The sequence below is a fragment of the Saitoella complicata genome (genome assembly GCF_001661265.1).
Source record: "Saitoella complicata NRRL Y-17804 unplaced genomic scaffold SAICOscaffold_3, whole genome shotgun sequence".
NCBI lineage: Eukaryota > Fungi > Ascomycota > Saitoellomycetes > Saitoellales > Saitoellaceae > Saitoella > Saitoella complicata.
The window spans coordinates 365,655-384,978 of NW_017566994.1; the positions used below are offsets into that span (position 1 = coordinate 365,655).

The 19,324-nt window shown below is 55.2% G+C and overlaps 8 protein-coding genes across 8 annotated transcripts; 6 read left to right on the forward strand and 2 right to left on the reverse strand.

Annotated features, from left to right (window-relative positions):
- Positions 1-91: 91 nt before the first annotated feature.
- Positions 92-2,230, forward strand: SAICODRAFT_29009 (dihydroxyacetone kinase Dak1). Its single transcript, XM_019167296.1, has one exon. It carries the CDS (start codon positions 289-291, stop codon positions 2,062-2,064), a length of 1,776 nt encoding a protein of 591 aa, XP_019026500.1. The 5' UTR covers positions 92-288; the 3' UTR covers positions 2,065-2,230.
- A 254-nt stretch (positions 2,231-2,484) lies between these two features.
- Positions 2,485-4,256, forward strand: SAICODRAFT_88596 (GroES-like protein). Its single transcript, XM_019171576.1, has one exon. It carries the CDS (start codon positions 2,911-2,913, stop codon positions 4,231-4,233), a length of 1,323 nt encoding a protein of 440 aa, XP_019026501.1. The 5' UTR covers positions 2,485-2,910; the 3' UTR covers positions 4,234-4,256.
- Positions 4,257-4,621: 365 nt separating this feature from the next.
- On the forward strand, positions 4,622-5,770 carry SAICODRAFT_52953 (galactose-1-phosphate uridylyltransferase; the record flags this gene model as incomplete). Its single annotated transcript, XM_019169184.1, has 1 exon — positions 4,622-5,770. One exon carries the CDS (start codon positions 4,622-4,624, stop codon positions 5,768-5,770), a length of 1,149 nt encoding a protein of 382 aa, XP_019026502.1.
- Positions 5,637-7,994, reverse strand: SAICODRAFT_184505 (GTP binding protein Nog1). Its single transcript, XM_019165954.1, has one exon. It carries the CDS (start codon positions 7,920-7,922, stop codon positions 5,997-5,999), a length of 1,926 nt encoding a protein of 641 aa, XP_019026503.1. The 5' UTR covers positions 7,923-7,994; the 3' UTR covers positions 5,637-5,996.
- Positions 7,995-8,275: 281 nt separating this feature from the next.
- On the forward strand, positions 8,276-8,785 carry SAICODRAFT_52796 (uncharacterized protein; the record flags this gene model as incomplete). The annotated part of the gene is made up of 1 exon (XM_019169169.1): positions 8,276-8,785. A coding segment is annotated over one exon (510 nt), but the record flags the coding sequence as incomplete, so codon positions are not given.
- Positions 8,786-10,959: 2,174 nt separating this feature from the next.
- Positions 10,960-11,849, reverse strand: SAICODRAFT_5335 (uncharacterized protein; the record flags this gene model as incomplete). Its single annotated transcript, XM_019169211.1, has 2 exons — positions 10,960-11,567; positions 11,621-11,849. The coding sequence occupies 2 exons, from the start codon at positions 11,847-11,849 to the stop codon at positions 10,960-10,962; spliced, it is 837 nt and encodes a 278-aa protein (XP_019026505.1).
- Positions 11,850-13,738: 1,889 nt separating this feature from the next.
- SAICODRAFT_184558 (uncharacterized protein) lies at positions 13,739-15,016 on the forward strand. The gene has a single exon (XM_019165956.1). The coding sequence runs from the start codon at positions 13,885-13,887 to the stop codon at positions 14,788-14,790; it is 906 nt and encodes a 301-aa protein (XP_019026506.1). The 5' UTR covers positions 13,739-13,884; the 3' UTR covers positions 14,791-15,016.
- A 563-nt stretch (positions 15,017-15,579) lies between these two features.
- SAICODRAFT_5337 (uncharacterized protein) lies at positions 15,580-19,197 on the forward strand (the record flags this gene model as incomplete). The annotated part of the gene is made up of 2 exons (XM_019169214.1): positions 15,580-15,714; positions 15,769-19,197. The coding sequence occupies 2 exons, from the start codon at positions 15,580-15,582 to the stop codon at positions 19,195-19,197; spliced, it is 3,564 nt and encodes a 1,187-aa protein (XP_019026507.1).
- Between the last annotated feature and the right edge of the window lie 127 nt (positions 19,198-19,324).

Genomic DNA, 19,324 nt, shown 5'->3' on the forward strand with positions numbered 1-19,324 from the left:
GAATATCCTCTTCTTCTCAGTCTTACAAACCCAAGAAACTGTCAGTAACGTTCTCACGCGACACCCTTCCCGTGCACGGAACAACCTCCCCCGGATGCATCAGCCCTCCCCCGCCTTTACCGAATTCTACCCCTCAAGGTTAATCCGATCCGCGCCCAACGCCGGTCCTATAAAACACCCGACTGATCCACTCTACTCCACCAGATCAATTGGATCACTACAGCTGATCCGTGCTTGATCTTGATCCTCCACCAGCTACAGATCGATCGATCGAAAGTAACGCTCACGATGCCCTCCGGAAAGCACCTCTTCCCATCCCCCGACCCTGCCACCGGCGGTCTCGTCCTTCCCGCCCTCCACGCCCTGGCCGCCCAAACTCCTTCTCTAACCGTCATCCCCCACGAAAAAGTCATCTACGACACCGCCCACAATCCCGCCCACGTCGCTCTCCTCTCCGGCGGTGGTGCCGGGCACGAACCCGCGCATGCGGGATACGTCGGCGAAGGCATGTTGACGGTCGCAGTAAGCGGCGAAGTCTTTGCGAGTCCGAGGACGAATCAGGTGTTGGCGGGGATCAAGGCTGTGGCGCCTATTTCCTCCGGCGTCCTCGTGATCGTGAAGAATTACACAGGCGATACGCTCAACTTCGGTCTCGCTGCCCAGAAATATCTGGGAGGAGCGGCGAACCCAGTTCCAATCCGCTCAATCACAATCGCCGATGACGCCGCCGTCCCTCGTTCCCGGATCGCCCGCGTCGGACGCCGTGGACTTGCTGGTACCGTCCTCGTCCATAAAATCGCCGGAGGACTCGCGTCGCAGGGTGCAGGCCTCGACGCCGTCCACAAAATCGCACAACGCGTAAACAACTCCCTCGTCACAGCCGGCGTCTCTCTCGACCGCTGTCACGTCCCAGGCCGTCCCCACTCCGACACCGACTCCCTCCCAAAAGAGGAAGCCGAGCTCGGAATGGGTATCCATAACGAACCAGGCGTAAAGCGTCTCTCCCCCATCCCCGCCGCCGAGGACCTCGCGAGTGATATACTAAAGATGTTGCTTGACCCCAACGACCCGGAACGCGCATACGTCCCGTTCGCGGCGAGTGATGCGACGGTATTGATGGTAAATAACCTCGGCGGGACATCCGTCCTCGAACTCTCCGCGTTCGCCTCGACGGTCATCGCTGCCCTCGATAGCCAGTGGGGAATCAAGCCCGTTAGGGTATTGGTGGGAACGTACATGACATCCCTCGACGCTCCCGGCGTATCCGTAACCCTTCTCAACTGCGGTACCGGCCCCGGCGCTCAACAACTCCTCGACCTCATCGATCTTCCTGTTCGTGTACCGGGGTGGCACTCCATCCCCTCCCAAGCTCCTGCACAGACCATCGCGGCAGCCGAGACACTCGCTCCCGAATCATCCGTGACACCCTCCGATATCGGCCTCGACCCCCGTAAACTCATCTCTGCACTCCGTGCTGGCGCCCAGGCACTCCTGAAAGCCGAACCCGAGATCACGCATTTCGACACCATTGCCGGCGACGGTGATTGCGGCCATACCCTCTGTCTCGGCGCAAACTCCCTCCTCGCGCTCTCCTCTTCCGCAGAATCCTCGGGCAGCGGTCCCACGATGCGACAAATCGCCGACGCGGTCGAGGGCGCGATGGGTGGTACCTCCGGCGTAATCTACTCAATCTACCTCAACGCATTCGCAACAGCACTCTCCACCCCGCCGTCAGGGGACGTGAGTCCCGAGGTGTGGTTACGCAGCGCAGCGAACGCAGCACTCGACTCACTCCTAACCTACACCACCGCTCGTCCCGGAGACCGCACCCTCATCGACGCACTCCTCCCATTCTGCCACGCCCTGCGTTCAGGAGCCACTCTCGACGAGGCGTTGAGCAAGGCCAGAGAGGGGGTGGAGAGTACGAGGGGGATGAAGGCCGGGGTTGGGAGGGCTGTGTATGTTGAGGAGGGGAAGGCGGAGGGGGAGGGGGTTCCGGATCCGGGGGCTTGGGGGGTTGTTGTGTTGTTGGAGGGGTTGGCGCAGGGGTGGAGGGATGTGTAGGGGGGGAAGAAAGGGGAAGGAGGAGGAGGAGGAGTGTGATACCCTGTATCACCCGTATGTTTATGACAGAGATGAATTGTTTGGTATGGAATGAATTTTGCATTCGATATGAGTTCTGAAACTTTGCAATTGAAAAGGCCATCAAATGCTATGGCGTACTCGAAACGATTTACTTCCTCATCCATTCATAGCGTTGACATGCGTTCAGAGTACGCGTGGGAAGATCTGTGCCTAAGAATTGGGACGTCGAGACAAAAAAGGCATAAGGGCCAAGATTGACAGCGGATAAGCCGCGAGAGAGCTTGGGATTACGTAATATTCGAGCTCGAGCATGGGAAGGCGTGTGCGGAGGACCTTGGTAGTACCACATGTACACGGGCCGGGAGGCATAAGAAGCGGGCCGGTTCTCTACAATTGCAACCCAACAAGGCATCTCGTTTCTGACAGGCATTGTGTTATGTGCATTGGTCGGTAAGCGACTTGGCGCGAGAGCAGCTGATTCGGAGATGACATCCAGGAGCTCATCGACGTTGCCAATAGCTGTTCATGAAGGAACACCATTTCGACGAGGTCAGCTAGAAGAAGGAGAGCGTTGAGAAGGTCAGCAGGAGCATTGGCCAGATGCACCTACACCTCCACCATAGAGACTCAATCGACTCCATTCAGCTTACAAATCATTCTTCTGTCGCGCGCCTATCAAGATTATTGATGCGCATGGCCATGACGTCACAACCAACTCTCCACCTTCAGCTGATCCCCCAGACTCCTCAGCATATAAAGCCCTCGACTCCCTCCACCTCTACCCCTCCCTATCAACCATAACACTACCCCAATAATACTATCACCATGAACCTCGCATCCAACACCGCCGCAACCGTGATGGATACCATCCCCACCTCCACCACCAACGAATCCCGCGATCCTCCTAACGGGGAGACAATGCGCGCCCTCGCCTGGTTCGGAAAGCACGATGTCCGTATCATTGATGCCGCGAAGCCGCAGGTTACTGAGCCCACTGATGTCGTTGTTGCCGTTACTGGATCTACCGTCTGTGGTTCAGATCTCCACCTGTACAACGGAGAGATTCTCCAGCTCCAGAAAGGCGATATCCTCGGTCACGAGTTCTGTGGTGTTGTCGAGAGTGTCGGGTCTTCCGTGTCGAAGTGGAAGGTCGGCGACCGCGTCGTCGCATCTTTCCAGATCGCATGTGGACAGTGCGAGTACTGCAAGAAGGGTCTCTCGTCCATGTGTGACACGACTAACTCCTCCCCCGTCATGAACACCATGTACGGCCACCGTTTCGCCGGTCTCTTCGGGTACTCTCACTTTGCTGGTGGCTTTGCCGGGGGACAGGCTGAATACGTCCGTGTTCCGTGGGCCGAGACCAATCTTCTCAAGATCCCCGATGAGGTTCCGGATGAGAGAGCGTTGTATTTGTCCGATATCGTGTGTACGTCTTACCACGCCTGCAAGGAAGCCAACATCCAGGAAGGCGACGTCGTGGGTCTCTGGGGCTTGGGACCGATCGGGTTGTTGTGTGCGCAGTGGTGTAAATTGATGGGTGCAAAGCGCATCATCGGAATCGACAACGTCACCGACCGCCTGGACTTCGCTCAAAAGAAATACGGCGTCGAACCCCTCAACTTTGCCGAGAAAGACACCTCGAAGGGTATCCAGGAAATGGTCCCCGGAGGCCTCGACAAAGCCATCGATTGTGCCGCATTCCGCTACGCAAAGGGCATGATCCACAAAGTCGAGCGCGCATTGGCCCTCGAGACCGATACCTCCGAAACCGTGAACGAAATGATCACCCTCGTCAAGAAATTCGGAACATGCGTCCTCATCGCCGACTACGCCGGCCTCACAAACCACTTCAACATCGGCGCACTCATGGAAAAGGGCGTCCGTCTCATCGGAGGCGGTCAAGCCCCCGTCCAGATGTATTGGGAGGAGTTGATGGACAAGTGGATCAAGACCGACAAGTTCAAGGTTGAGGATATTGTGACGCACAGGTTCGGGTTGGAGGACGTTCCAGGGATTTATGATGTTTTTGATAAGAAGGAGGAGGGGATTATGAAGTGTTTTGTGGAGACGAAGCATTCGAAGGCGCCGACGGCGGGCACGCCGAGGTTGAGTCATATTAAGGAGGGGAAGGTTGTTTCTGCTTGAGCTTGAGCGCGAGTGTGAGCAGTTTTGGAGTGTACGATAGGCATAGGAGTTATGAAAGTGTACCCAAGTATTTTAGTGGTGCCGATCTTTGGGTGAATTGATACCGTTCAATCTTTCGTGCAATTGCAAGTTACCTGGTCGAAGGAGAGTTCCAATGATGTTTCCTGGAAACTGTCATCAACACAATTTTTCGAAAGTTCCGACAGTCTCGGAGCATCCTCCGCCGTCGACGAGCGGGTGCTGCGAACCGAGCGACACAAGCGCAACCGCCGGCTAAGGAACCTCCGTACGTAAAAGCTCTCCACCAACTGCAATGACCCCACACAATCAAGCTCCCTTCCTGCCCCTCAATCGCCTTTGATTCCTCGCCCTCTCCTTCCCTTGGACTATGTCGACCTCCTTCGACTTCGACAACGACTCCCACCGCCGCTTCGACCCCCTCCGCAACACCTGGGTCCTCTGCTCCCCGCACCGCACAAACCGCCCCTGGCAAGGCCAACAAGAAAAACCATCCACTACTACTCTTCCAACATACGGTTCGGAATGCTATCTCTGTCCCGGTAACATGCGTGCACAGGGGGATCGGAATCCAGTGTATGACAGCACGTACGTTTTCGAGAACGATTTCGCTGCGGTCAAGGTCGAGCAACCCGATTTCCCACTCACGCAACCGAACCAGGAGGATATTGAGGCAGGGGATAAATCGAGTCTATTATTGAGAGCTGAAGGAGTGAGAGGGAAATGCTACGTCATCTGCTTCAACCCAGCTCACAACACGACCCTTGCCGAACTTCTCGCCCACGCTCTGCTTCCCGTCATATCCGCCTGGAAATCCATCTACTCATCCCTCGCTCAACGAGCCGCACAGGGGGAACCCTTCCGGTATGTCCAGATATTCGAGAACAAGGGCGATACGATGGGATGTTCGAACCCACACCCGCACGGGCAGGTATGGTGCACGGACTCCATCCCGACCGAACCCAGTACTGAACTCACCAACATGACTGCTTACAAAACTCAACACGGGACCTGCTTGTTGTGTGACTATGCAGCGTTGGAGAGTTCGGCGGAGGGAAAACCACGCGTGGTGTTGGAAAACGAGGATTGGATTGTTGTCTGTGAATGGTGGGCGACATGGCCCTTCCAGACTCTCCTCCTCCCTAAACGGCATATCCCGTCCCTCCTCGACCTGACTGAGGAGGAAACCGCGAGTTTTGCGGACATTTTGTCGAGGTTGACGTGTCGGTATGACAACCTCTTCGAGACATCATTTCCATATTCGATGGGAATACATCAAGCACCACTTAAGGGGAAGGGAACGGCATGTGAAGAGGATGGGTGTGATATCGCACATTTACACGTTCATTTTTATCCGCCGTTGTTGAGGAGTGCAACCGTGAGGAAGTTCTTGGTTGGGTTTGAGATGATGGGGGAAGTACAACGGGACTTGACGCCGGAGATGGCGGCGGCGAGGTTGAGGGCGTGTGATGAGGTCCACTACAAGAATAAGGTTGTCGAAGGAGAGAACGAGCAGTAAGATACCGAGCAATGGGACGAATACACAATGATGAGCATAGCAGTGGCAATGATGAATAATAGTGTATTCCAATCGAAGCAGAAAAACGCTTACGAAACCAAGCAATGAACCCAATTGCGAACAACCACAAAGGAATATATGATTCTGGTATATTTGTTCCCATCCCCCTCCTCTTCCGCCATACCATCTCTCCCATTCCATCGCACGCCCTTCGCTTCGCTCGGACTTAACGGTGCGAGGCAGTACCGTTACTTCTCTTACCAGCCAACAAATGCTTGGGCCTGGACTCGGGAACATGCCTATCAGCCTCACCAGCCCTAGCATGCCTATTCCTCTCCCTGAACGCCATCTTCGCAACGCGGTCCGCCCTCTCCCTCGCAACCTCGGACATGATACCATCCTCCCTCCTGTCTGTCTTCGGCGGCGCCCTCGATCTTGACCTAGCCTTCGAGGACTCGCGCATCATCACCTCCTCACCAGACGCAGGACCACCAGGAGCCCGAGAACGGTCGCGTGCGCGCTCGGAGATAGTGGAGTGGTCCAGTCCGAGACGGCCAAGGTGGTCTTCCATTTGGGAGATCTTTTTGAGACCGGCGGTACGTGGGATAGCGGCGCGGTTCTTAAGTGCCTTCTTGTTGATCTTGGACGCGTTCATGATCATCTTTTGTTTTCTCCTGATGATCTCGGCTTTCCGGAGTGTCTTTGCGTCCTCCTCATCCTCCATCTCCTCCTCAGAATTGTAGAAGCCTTCGCGCTCCAAACGCTCTTCTTCGCGTTCGAGGGCAGCGAGTTTCTCCTCGATATCGGGGTCGATAAAGTCGTAAATGTTCTTTCCGTCCAACAATTCGGGGATACGGTCTTGTTTCCATTCGTCGTTCTCCAAGAGGTAGTTCTTCCTGAGATCGTAGTTGTAGACACCAGCACCTCCATCCTGGAGCTCGAGATCGCGCTCCAAGGGGCGACGGTTGGGGTCTTCCTTGTCGTAGCCAGCCTTCTCCTTTGCACCTTCGGGAATGAAGGGAAGACGTGGGACGTCGTCACGAGTGACGGGCTGAGCCAAGTGGATCTTGTTGAGGACGTCGTTGATCTTGGAGCCACGGAGCTTAGCCTCGACACGGGATGCCAAGAGCTTGTCGCAAGCGAGGTTACGGACGTTCATGATACCCTCGTCATTGTAGCAGGATGAGGTGACCATCTGGACATCACCCTGGTCGGTGATGGTACGGAGGAGCGCCGCACGCTCAGGGTCGAGATCCTCGGGCTTCATGACATCGGTCTTGTTGATAACGAGGAGAACGACCTTGTTGGCGAACAAAGGCTTGATAGAGTGGAAAAGCTTGACCTGGGCCTCAACAGAGTACCCACACTGCTCAGACAAATCCATGAAGTAACAGATACACGCGCGCAAATGAGCCATCGCGGTAACGGACTGCATCTCAATGGTGTTCATCTCCTCCAAGGGGTGATCAAGAATACCGGGAGTGTCGATCACCTGCCAGCGGAGGTACTTGTAGTCCATGTGTCCGACGAAGAGGGATTTGGTGGTGAAAGCATAAGGCTGGACATCGACCTCGGCACGGGTGATCTTGTTGATGAAGGAGGATTTACCCACATTGGGGTAACCGCAGATGAGGATGGTACGGGTGTTGGGGTCGATGGAGGGGAGACGAGACAAATGCTGACGGACCTGCTCGAGGTAGGCAAGAGGGTCCTTCTGACGCCTCATGATGGTGGCCATACGACCGAGTGCCGCACGCTTCAGCTGCTTACAGCGGTATAGCGAATCACCAAACTTCATCAACCTGACATAATCCTTCGACACAGTATCAATCAAATGTCTCGCCGTAGCCAACTGCGACAACGCAATCTTCAAGTGATCACGGTCATAAAGAATATTCAACAAATCGGCATGGAAAGGGTGGATATCATTCAGCTTCGGGAACTCGGACAAGATTGCCTCGAGCTTCTCGGTGAAGGTCTCGGAGGTGAACTTGACCTTGCGGGCATAGAAAGAGCGGATACGGGAGATCTTGAAGTTCTTGTGGATGACGGTGGGAGTTTTGCGTTGAGTCCTGCTCAACACAATGTCCAAGAACTCGGTGGCCGAGGGCACGGGTTGGATAGAGCCGAATCCAAAGGTAGCGGTCGCCATTGCTGTTCGTTGAAGACCGTTTACTTTCTTGTCGGACGGACTGTCAAGCAGGCGTTGGTAGTTTATCGCGGGCAACTTTTTTCCTGCACGGTCGCCACCTGTGCCACGAAGTATGGGGATAGTTGCTGGGGTGACCAGACGGAAGTTCTGGACAGTGAACGGTCGAATAGCGGTTTATCAGGCAGATTATAAGTGGTAAATAACTTCCTTGGAGTCTTCTACAAGTTTTGCCGACTAGACACTGTTGGATAACTGCACCCCTCTGTACCGTCCTGCGACCCTTCGAGGTCAAGGATCATACACCCAACTTCACGGCCCCCAGCTCAGCATCGAGGAGGTGATCTGTTATAGCGATGCCCCTTCCACGCGTCTTTCTCGACGTCCGTATTGGCACAACCGGTGGTGGCCGCATCATAATCCAACTCTTCACAGACCGTGTGCCCAAGACATGCGAGAACTTCCGCTCCCTCTGTACCTCCGAAAATCCCTCTCAACTCACCTACCGCAACTCCATCTTCCACCGTATCATCGAAACCTTCATGGTTCAAGGCGGTGACATCACAAAAGGCGACGGAACGGGCGGTGCATCGATCTATAACGACGGAGGTGTCTTCGAGGATGAGGATTTGGGGTGGAGAGAGATTGATGAGGAGGGGTTGGTGTGTATGGCGAACCGAGGAAAGGATACGAATAATTCGCAGTTTTTCATCACGTTGGGCTCGGCGGAGCATTTGAATGGGAAGCATGTTGTGTTTGGGAAGGTCGTTAAGGGGATGGAGGTTGTGAGGGAGATGGAGGAGGTTGAGGTTGATGATGATGATAGACCGGTTGAGGAGGTGAAAATTATTCATTGCGGAGAACTGGAGTTCAAGGGTGGGAATGTGAAGAAGGTGAAAGAACCAACGCGAGCACGTTCAGTATCTCGAAGTTCCTCTCAGCCTCGATCACCCTCGAGGTCCCGCCCAAGAAACAGATCACCCTCCCGTTCGCGCTCGCCGTCAAAGTCCCGTTCAAGATCGCGCTCACGCCACCGCTCAAACCGCCGTCACCGCTCCCGGCGTCACCGCTCCTCCTCCCGCTCCCGCCATCATCGACGACGCTCCCCATCACGCTCTCGCTCCCGTTCCCGAAGAAGACACGAAAAACTGGACCCAAAGAAAATGACAAACGACGACTTCTTCCGCGAACGCCTCCAACGCCGCCGCGAAGACGAGGAACGGAGACAAGCACTTCGGATACAATATCAGGGGGATAGGTGGAGGCCCGGACAAGACGAGGGGAGGTTGGGCGAGAATGGAGGTGCGGGTGGTGCGGGTGGTGCTGGGGAGGGTGGCATCAAGTATAAGGGCCGAGGGAAGATGAGGTATCGGGAGACGGGTGAGTCGAGTTACGGACGCCTGAATTAAAGTGAGGTGGAGTGTTGTGAAAGCGACAACGTGCAATTTCGTAGCTAAAATAATTGATAAACGCCAAGTAGCACAATCCCTTTCCATCCTATCCGCCTTCTAGGTTTTGAAAGTTTGAGTTTCGTATATATCCCTTCCCCGCCGAACAGCCGTTCGTTAATCGTACACTCTCGAGCTCAGCACAAAGCTTTGTCTATAGTCATACAGCACGTTTCCTTCCATACTCCATGTCCTTCGCTTCTCCCTCCTGCCCATATTTCTCACGCCTCTCAAACTCTTTAAACTGCACTCACAACTCCCATGCCGGGACCACTATTCCTTCACTAACGACACACTCTGAACAGTCAAGCTTGCTGAGGCAAGGGTGGAACAGGAACACCAGTCCCTCCAATCACCAAAGACAAGTTACTCCTCGACTGACTCTCAAACATGTCCAACTTCTTCAACAAAATCGCGGTCGGGATGTGAATGGCGAGGAGTTCGATGGTGTAAGAAACAGAGTTGTCGATATCGGTGTTGACATTCGCTGCTGAGGCTCCAGAGTCGCCGATATTGTCACCAGACATGCGACTCTCCAAGGACTCTTCGGATGACGGCGCACTTTCCATGACAACCTCCCTCCCAACAACCTTATAATGCAACACGACCCCCTCGCCCAACTCCAAAAACCTCACCTCCCTCATCTCCTCCTCCAGTTTTCCCCTACTCATCGGTAACCCCATTCCAAAACAGTCCTGGACTCCGGCGAACATTCCGGGGCGCTTATCACTCATCTTGACCAGGGTGCCGTTACAGCTAATCTCGCTCGCCTCCTTCCCGGACTCCACCGTTAGGACGTAGGTAGCCCTTTCGCCTTCGCGTTGTGCGTAGCGAGTACCATGCCCCGGTGAATTAGGCGGCGTAGTCCCAAACCTGAACACACTCACCATCGGCGTCCCAAACTCCTCCACCCCGCCCTCTCTCGCCGTATGACTGTAAATAACCATATGATACGGCGCAGAACTCTTATCGTGACTCTGATAGATCTCGAAAACGAGGTGGTGGAAGCCCGAGTCGGACATTTGGTCGCGGAGACGACGGGTGAGGATTTGGTCGACCGAGGCGCAGATTTGGGGACAGGAAGGGGCGAGGGCGCAGAGTGTTCGGGAGGGGAGGGAGGAGAGGATTTGTTGGACGAGCTCGGTGGGGAGGAAGTGTTTCGAGGCTTGCTCGAGCTCTGTGGCTGTTGGAGTGCTGGTGGTAGCGGAGGGTGCCATGTTGAGCTGAGCGGTGAGGGCAGAAACGGTACCGGCCATTTCGCTCGAGGTATTTGAACTTTTTCCTTGAAGTGTTTAGGGTCCTAGGGACTTGCTGCTTGTCTGCCTTTCTCCGTTAGTCGAGGTTAGAATGACATGGGGGTGCACGACCCCGAGACTTGACCTTGCTGGTGATGTAACAGCACGCAAGATTAGATAACACCGTCTGAGAGAGGAGCTCGGAGGACTTCGAATGAGCCTGGCGAAGAATAGTACTTTATAAACAGTTTAATAGAGCTTATCGATAAACGTTTGGGCCCTATCGACCCAGCGGTTCATGGTCACTTCATATGGGATGCACATGACCATCCGTATGACCCGGCAGCTGTCTCGCGCTCAGGCTGTCCCAACTACCTCCGTAGCGATATTTACTATGTCTTCCTGACTTATCCTCCCTTTCGCCACGAGCTTCTTCCTCATCCCCTCCACATCCTCTGTTCTTAGCACCACGAACCACCCCGTGCTCGTAACCATCATCTTCACCCCACCCTCACCCGCGTTATTCCTCCCAATGATCTCGTCCAGTATCGCCCGCACCTCCTCTGTAGTCGCATGCAACGATTTTGCCACATCCGCGATCCAGACCATCTTCCCTGCCTGAACAACACCCTCAACCCCCCTCCGAACCCCCTCCCTCCTCTCCCGTTCCCTCCTCCACTCCTCCTCTTTCTCCCTTCTCTCCTCCCTCTTCTGCTCTACAATTCTCTCCTCCTCCCTCCTCCGTCTCTCCCTTTCCTCTTCCATCTCCGCTTCCCACTGCGGCGCAACCCGCTCCCACTCCTCACGCTGTGCGGAGGCGGCGGCACGGACATGTTCGTGATAGGCCCGTCGAGCGTCCTTTTTTGCGCGGGATTTCGCTTTCTTTGTGCCGATATCTTGGGGTGGAGCGGCGGGTACTCGGTGAAGGTTTGGAAGGGGACGGTTGGGTGCGCGTTCGGGGTTGTCTGTGGGTTCGGTGTGTTAGTCAGCGTATTTGGTTAACCTCTGTCCAACCCACCTCGTGGTTCCTGCTCAAACAACGGTTCGCGTTCTTCTTCTACTTCTTCCGCTTCGAGTTCTGCGGCGGGCGCACCCGCTTCTGCTTGATCACCATCCCGTGCCGGTGCCGTAGGTAATCCAGCTCCAGACCTCAGCTTTCCGGCATTTTCTGAGAACCATAGGATTCCTAATCCGATCACCAACAAGGGTGAGAATAAGATGAGATTGTTTAGGAAATCGGCGGCCATGGTGGTCTTTATTGGAGTTTGTGCACAGAAATGTTCGTATCGTCGTACGTGGAGTGTGGGGGAGATGCAGGGTTTACCGCCAATCACCATGGCCAATGAACTTGACCAACTTCGCAAGAAGAGATACTGCGCATACAACTGCCTCTTTTGTTCTCGAAACAGTCTCTACTGCCTGCATTGAAGTTAGAAGTTAAGAACTCATACATTTTAATGCTCCAGATACCGCATACACTCCTTATTAGACGTCTGTCCGCCTTCGGTCTTCCCCTTCCAGCAGCTGCGATAGCTTTCACACACGAAAACGTCAAAACGTCCTTGACAGCTCGTGGTAAAAATAGCCGCTTCTACAACGTGAGCTGAGCCGTGTGCATGGCAGCCTGAATACGCCAGCTGTCTGCACTCGTTAACTTCGGAAGGAATTCACTCAACACAGTGGAGCACAGGGAGCACGCGTCCCGCCATTGACCAAACCAGCTGCTCCTTTTAAGATCCCTCCTGTTCCCTCCTACGCAATTTCTCCCGCAAGCATTCATCCGATCCCCTGCCACCCTCCCTCAAAGCCCTGGCTCACACGTGTCGTCCGTGCAATGCATCACCCGAGCCCACGCAGCCTAACTTTAATTCCACGCGCGCCGCTGATGGCTAAATCAAGAATGTTTGGAAGCGCCCAAAGTTTCAGTAAGAAATTGAGACGAGGTTGTTTGTAAACCGTGAATGTTTGACGCGGGAGAGACCACGTTGCGGGTCGGGGTTTGAGGAGTGCGATGCATGAGCGCAGTGTGCCCGAGCCTCGCGATTGAGTGCGCGCACAGCGATCGGGGATCTGAGAGATCTGAAGGCGTTCGTTCGCCTTCGACGTCAACCACCAACCAAAATCGGGGTCGAGATGTTGAGAAGGATTGGAATTGCATAGGAGGCGACGACGAGTTTCCAATTGCGATTATTTACGTTGGGATTTTTGGCACCTACATCTTGGAGAGATGCATGAACGGGAGGCTGGTGCCCGGGACAGTGGGTTACATGAGCTCGTTGGGGCACGAGAAAGGATCGATGAATTGGCTGTCAAGGACGCGCGAATAGAATATCCTCCGACCCACCTGGCAAGTACCTTCTTACGTAAGTTCGAGCATGGCCATGACTTTCCCCGTTCGGTAGATCTCTTGTCGAATGGAACTCCCTCCGAAACCCTACCGGCAGAATGAAATCTGTGGGGGCTGACAAATGAATCCGATTACGTACATACACTTCAGCACACCTTAGGTATGCGATCGATAATTTGCTGAGCCTTGGCTTAAGAACTTGATTTCTAACCTAGAGGTCCGGTCAAGATCAATGCTTGCGAAGTTCAGCTCAGATCGAAGGAGAGCCAATCGCTTACCCTAAGCTCTAAATTCCACAGGGCAGGGGCGCGGGAGAACGCGTGTGCGCTATTCTAGCGCAAAGGCGCCTTCGAATTGGAGAGAAAAATGAAAGCAATCGGGAAGGAGGCCATGTGTGACGCATGGCGATGGGAGATATGTGAAGATCGCATGATGTGGGCAGAGAGGGTGTGTGTCAGGATGAGTCCGCGACAACCGGGACGCCGGGAAGTTGGCACGGGTGAAGTGTTCTTCACCTTCACTTAAGCTTTGAGGGGAAGGATCGAAGAACGGGCGGATCACGGCACGGGCTCGGCACGGACGAGAAGAAGCACAGACCAGCTCGGCGTATGAAATCTTCCCAACGGTCCAATCACCGGCTGCCCTCGATCGAAGTGTCCCTGCATGTGGTCGCTGGTCTGTGCGCGCAATTCCAGGCGCTGGGTGAGACAAGGTCCGATTCGGTGCTAGTTTCGCCAAACGCTCGATGCCCGTATCCGATGGGTGGAAGGCCCCGGGGGTACGTCAGGGGCTCGTCGGCGATGTGCAGCTGGTGCAACGGTCCATCCGCTAAGCGGAGAAAGCTACTGGCCGCTGAAGGGGGTTTGGTTGGACCGTTTATAACCGTTGAGGGCCGCTCTCGATTTACGAGGGACAGCAATCATTGAGAGGGAAGCATGGAGTCCCTCTTGGAGCCTCGCCCAAAGGTCCACTACAACCAATACACCAGCCTTGACACCAGACTCCTCCACGCAGCCGGCTGGCTCTTCGACGACCTCGACGCCGAACCCATCAGGCTCTCCGCCCCACCATCTCCAGTACAGACCTTCGATCCTACCAAATCTTGGGCCGAGATCCTGAATACGAGACCGGTACTGTCGAGAATCAACACCGATACGACAGCGAAGGAGGAACGGAGCTTACCGTCGCCGCCACCGTCGCCGGGTGGTTTGGTCGTCATGGGAAAGGAGGGGCGTCAGACGTCGCATGACTCTGCCTGTTCGATGGGTGAGGAGGAAACAGAGTTGACACCGCCTTCTACACCCCCGACGGAGCCATACCAGAAGCTTTACCCCGTACCCGTTACCACGCCAAAACCGGAAGTAGCACCACTACCGGCGCCGGTGGTGGTGGTGATCAATGAAGAGGCCTTGGCAGCGGATTTCGAGTCCCATATGATTACACCGCCGGAGGAGGACCCTCTCTCATATATCTTCTCGAATCCGACGTCGTCGCCGAGGACGAGTGTTGATTACGTCGCGTCGCCATACTATGGCGGCGCACTCTCGCCCTTCGCAAGCCACGACGTCAACCCCTTCGACTCCACTCAACATGAGGCCGAATGTACCCTGTTCGAGGAAGAACCAATTATCACCGAACCATGCCGTCGCCGTCCCCGCAAGAACGCGACGCTCAAGGCGTACTATCGTACTTGGACCGTGATGGGCGTTGACGAGATGACAGGGCTGCCGCTGTTTAGGCGGGAATCGGGGGAGAGGTATCGGGAGATCGTTGGAGGTGGGGCAAGGAAGAAGATGGATGTGCCGTTTCGGAGGTTGAGGGTTGGTGGGTGTGGGATTTGAAGGGAGAGCATAAGATTTTTTTGTTGGGAATTACTTCTTGGGGGCATTTGGGGTTTTGCATATGGCGTTTTTTTCTTTTCTTTAGATACCCCTTCGGCATGAACTTTAGGTATGCCGTAGCTACACTTGGCTGGGGAGGTTTGCGAGCTGGAGGAGCCGCACAAGTTGGACCGTACGCAACATGAACTGTTGCATACCTTATCATCAAGTGCATTACCTTACTCTTTCTGGCCATATACTGTGACACATCACTTGCTTTGCTTTATTCCATTTTCTCCTGTTCTACCAGAAATCTCGCCATAAGCCATCTCCATGTGGCAGGATATTCTTCCCAAGTAACCCCAGTAGATGTGCTCTTCCTTCTGGCTGAGGCTGGTCTGTCCGAAAGTGAAGTTCGGTCACCCGGTATGCTCCACCAAGCTTGGTGTATGTCAGCCTCAGTGCTCGTAGGATGTACTCTCTCTCTTCCATACGTGTACGAACATCCGTGGGAAAGCAGCCGTCGGGATGCACGAACGTGAATACACGCAGAGCCTCAAAAGACTATCAGGTCTACTCAATTAATCTTCTACAACGTAGAGTTGATATCCTCACGCGTCTTTGTGTGTTGGTTGTCGGTTGTCAGCCGCCCCTTGTACCTTCCTCATGTCTACCGTACACCATCCACCGCTGTCTCCAGAGAAAAACACCACCCACTCAGCATCAACAATCACCGTCGCCTTTGATCCATTCGCCATACCAGGATCAGGGCATTCGACGACGGGCATATACCAGTAAATATCCGCATAAATGCCTCCAGCAAACTCGACATCCGGTGCGGCTCGTGCGGCGAAGCGATCCAATAAATCGGCAACAAAGAAGCCTTATGCGAGGCCCTCGTCGGACAAGCAGAGGCCTCAGCAAACGAGAACTGAGAAGGAAGAGGTTTGTATTCGTGTCTCCTACTCTATGGGCTTGATGCTGACATGCAATGAACAGCAAAGTGTTGTGTCAAACCTAATTGGCGGCATTGGCAGTGCGATCTCTGGCATTTTCTCAAGCCTCTGGAAGGGCGCAACCGAAGATCAGGCACCTGTACGACGATCATCTTCAACCAGGCGAAAGAGCTCTCACAAGAAGGAGGATGTGAAGGAGGAATCAAAGCAGTCCGAGGCGGACTCCTTTCTCGCTCCTGCGCTTGCGCCGCATTATGTCGGACATACACCTTACGCGGCACGTCGTCGCACGGATATTGAATCCGACCGATCCAAGACTTCCCGAGCAAACGACAAACCTGCGCAGCCTAAGTTCGAGTTCCCAACGCAAAACCTTCGGGCGCCACTCATCCCAGCGGAATCCTCCCCGATCTTGGGAGCTACAACTTCGCTGACATCTCTCACCATCGCTCCAGAAACTTGGGCTAGACGAGATGCGGAGACGCTGGAATGGATCAACTCGCTTGGACTCAACCTCCAGAAGCTCGCGAACGGCACTGAAAGGCTCGGAAACCGCGGTGGATGGGCTGACAAGGAAAAGTTCGAGAGGCTTATGAAGGACGATGAGGGATTCTTTGAGCGACAAGGTCTGCGTCAGCGTGCTGCGTCTGAGACCCTCGAGCGCCGGTCGCATTCTCGTACTCCTTCATTGCGTCCCACACCATATCAGAACCCCAAGCACGGTCATCAACGCCAGATCAGTTTGGCTGACCCTAGACTTCAGCTCGACCCTGCCAAATGGCCTCGAAACACTACCGCGGGTATCCTGGCCGCATGGCGCGAAATCTGCCGAAGACAGGAGTTGATCGCAGCGGAGGAAGCTGAACAGGACCAGTTACGATCTTCTCAATTTGGGAATATGGATAATGGTTCGGCGGAGACACGAGGAGATGGTGAGAGGCCTGCTGCGCAGGACCAGATGAAGAGAGGCATGACGCTCATTCACGAGAATGTTAGGTTCCCGAGGGGTAAGACGAGCACTCCCGCAAGCAGCAAGGGAGCTGCAGCTCAGGAGACCGACGAGGACAAGACGGCGAAGACGGAGAAAAAGAAGGTGAATATGGATGATGCGAAGGTGGAAGACGGCGAGAAGGAGACGGAGGAGACGCAAGAGGAGGAGCAGAAACCCAAAGAAAAGGAGGCTGACGCACCAATGAAGGATGCGGAAGTTCAGACTGAGGACAAGGCTGAGGATAAGGCCGAGGCCGCCCCGGAGGCTTCGATGGAGGACGCACCCGTCGCAAACGAAGCGAAAGCCCCTGCGACTGACAAGAAGAAGCGCGCCGCTTCCCCTTCCTTTGATCAACCATCGCCCAAGCACACCGGTGTCGTGATTCCCAAAGAACGCCGTCGTCGTGCTGGATGCTTCTCTGCCTTGGATGAGGATTTGGACGAGATGTTTGGTCCTGAACCCGAACTTCCTGCAAAGAAGAAGATCAAGCCGTCTATCAACGTGGGTGCGGAGACACCACTGAAGAGGACGGTCGAAGGGTCTGGGTTTACGCCTAGAGTCCCGCTGTTGCGGGATGATCCTGCTGTTGAAGAGGCTAACAAGAAAGCTGCTGCGGCTCGATTCTCAAGTTTCGGGGCTGCTGCTGCGGCCTTGCCGAAGGAAGACCCTCCCAAGCCGGCGGAGAAGCGTGTCGAGACCACTGCCCCAAGCTTTAGCCTTGGCAATGCCGAGAAGAAAGACCAGGCGGAGGTACCCAAGGCAGCTGCTGCGCCTTCCTTCAGCTTCGGCGGGGCCAGTGCTGTGGCGGATAAACCAGCCGAAGAGGCGAAGAATGATACGCCTCCTTCGTTCAGCTTTGGGAAGCCGGAAGAGAAGAAGGCCGATGCACCGGCAGTTGTGCCTGCCCCTCAGTTTTCCTTCGGCAAGCCTGCTGAGGAGAAGAATGACGAGGCACCGAAGCCTGCTGCCGCCCCTCCTTCGTTTTCCTTTGGTGCACCGAAGATGGACGCTGCCCCCGCTGCGCCCACTACTGCGTCTACGACCCCCACCTTCTCGTTCGGTGCTACGTCTAAGCCTGCGGAAGAAAAGCCTGCGGCTGCTGCTGCCAGTTCCTTCTCCTTTGGAGCACCTGTTTCTAAGGTTGCTGAGGAGCCCAAGAAGGACACCACGCCCGCTTTCGGCTTCGGAGCTCCTGCCGCTGCCCTGGCCGAGACTTCCAACAAGAGAAGTGCGGACAGCGATGAGCCCGCTGCAAAGAAGTCCACCGGTGGATTCTCTTTCGGTAACACCTCCACCATTTCGCCCTTTGGTGCTGTGAACGGAGCTGCTACTGCTGATGCTGCCAAGCCTGCTCCTTCGCCGTTCGCATTTGGAGCTCCGAAGAAGGCTGCTGCTCCGGCTGCTGGCGGGTTGTTCGGTGCTTCAACTGCGGCGCCCGCTGCTAGAGGCTTCAACTTTGGAGCTACACCCGCTGCGGAGCCGGCAGAGCCTGCTGCTGCTCCGTCGTTCTCTTTCGGTGCCCCTGCTGCGACTACGGCCACGGAGGCTCCTAAGCCTGCTGCTGGTGTGTTCAACTTTGCTGCGCCTGCCGCTGCTGCTCCGGCTACCGATGCTGCCAAGCCCTTGGTTTTCGGATCCTCTACTACGACTGTTGCGGATAGCAAACCTGCTTCTGGCTTGTTCGGTTCGGCGACTACTGCCGGAACTGGCGGTTCCACGCTCTTTGGTTCCGCCGCGGCCCCGGCGGCTGAGGTTCCTAAGCCTGCGTTTGGTGGTTTCGGTAGCACGATGAGTGCTGCTCCTGCCTCTACTGGTGGGTTTGCTGGGTTCGGACAGAGCACAACTGCTCCTGCTCCTGCAGCTGCTCCTGCGAATGGCGGTTCTTTCACTTTTGGTTCTAACACTGGTTCCATTACCCCGGCATTTGGTGCTACGAACAATGCTCCTGCTGCCAATGTCTTCGGTCAGTCAACTTCGGCTGCTCCCGCTGCCTCCGCTGCTACTGGAGGTTTCGGTTTTGGTGCGAACAACAACAATGCACCGGCTGCCGGTGGATTTAACTTTGGTGCCAACAACGCTGCTCCTGGATCACCTGGCGTCCAAGCTGCGTCTTTCAACTTCAACGCACCTGGATCCCCAGCTCCGGTTCCCGCGGCGACTGGGTTCGGCTTTGGAAACAACGCTGCTCCCCAGTCTCCTGCTCCCGCTGCTGCTCAGCCTTTCGCGTTCGGTACACCTGCTCCTGCTCCTGCCAATGGTGGATTCCAGTTTGGAGCAGGAACTCCGGCACAGCCGCAGCAACCGCAGACACCCGGAGGTGCTGGTATGTTCCAGTTTGGAGGACCCAACACGCCGGGAACGCCTGGTGCAGGTGCTGCTCCCGGAGGAGGTAATTTGTTCTCGGTTGGGTCTGCGGGACCGCAGGATCAGCAGGGCGGGAGGAAGATTGCACCCGCTAGAGGTAGACTCAGGAGGAAGTAAAATATCACCACAGGACTGTGGTGAGTGATGTTGGGGGACGTATGTGGAATGAAGAGACAAGAAAGCATGCATTACGGGTTAACTTAAGTCAAGGGAATGGAGTGACGTTTTTGCTTTTAATGAGGTA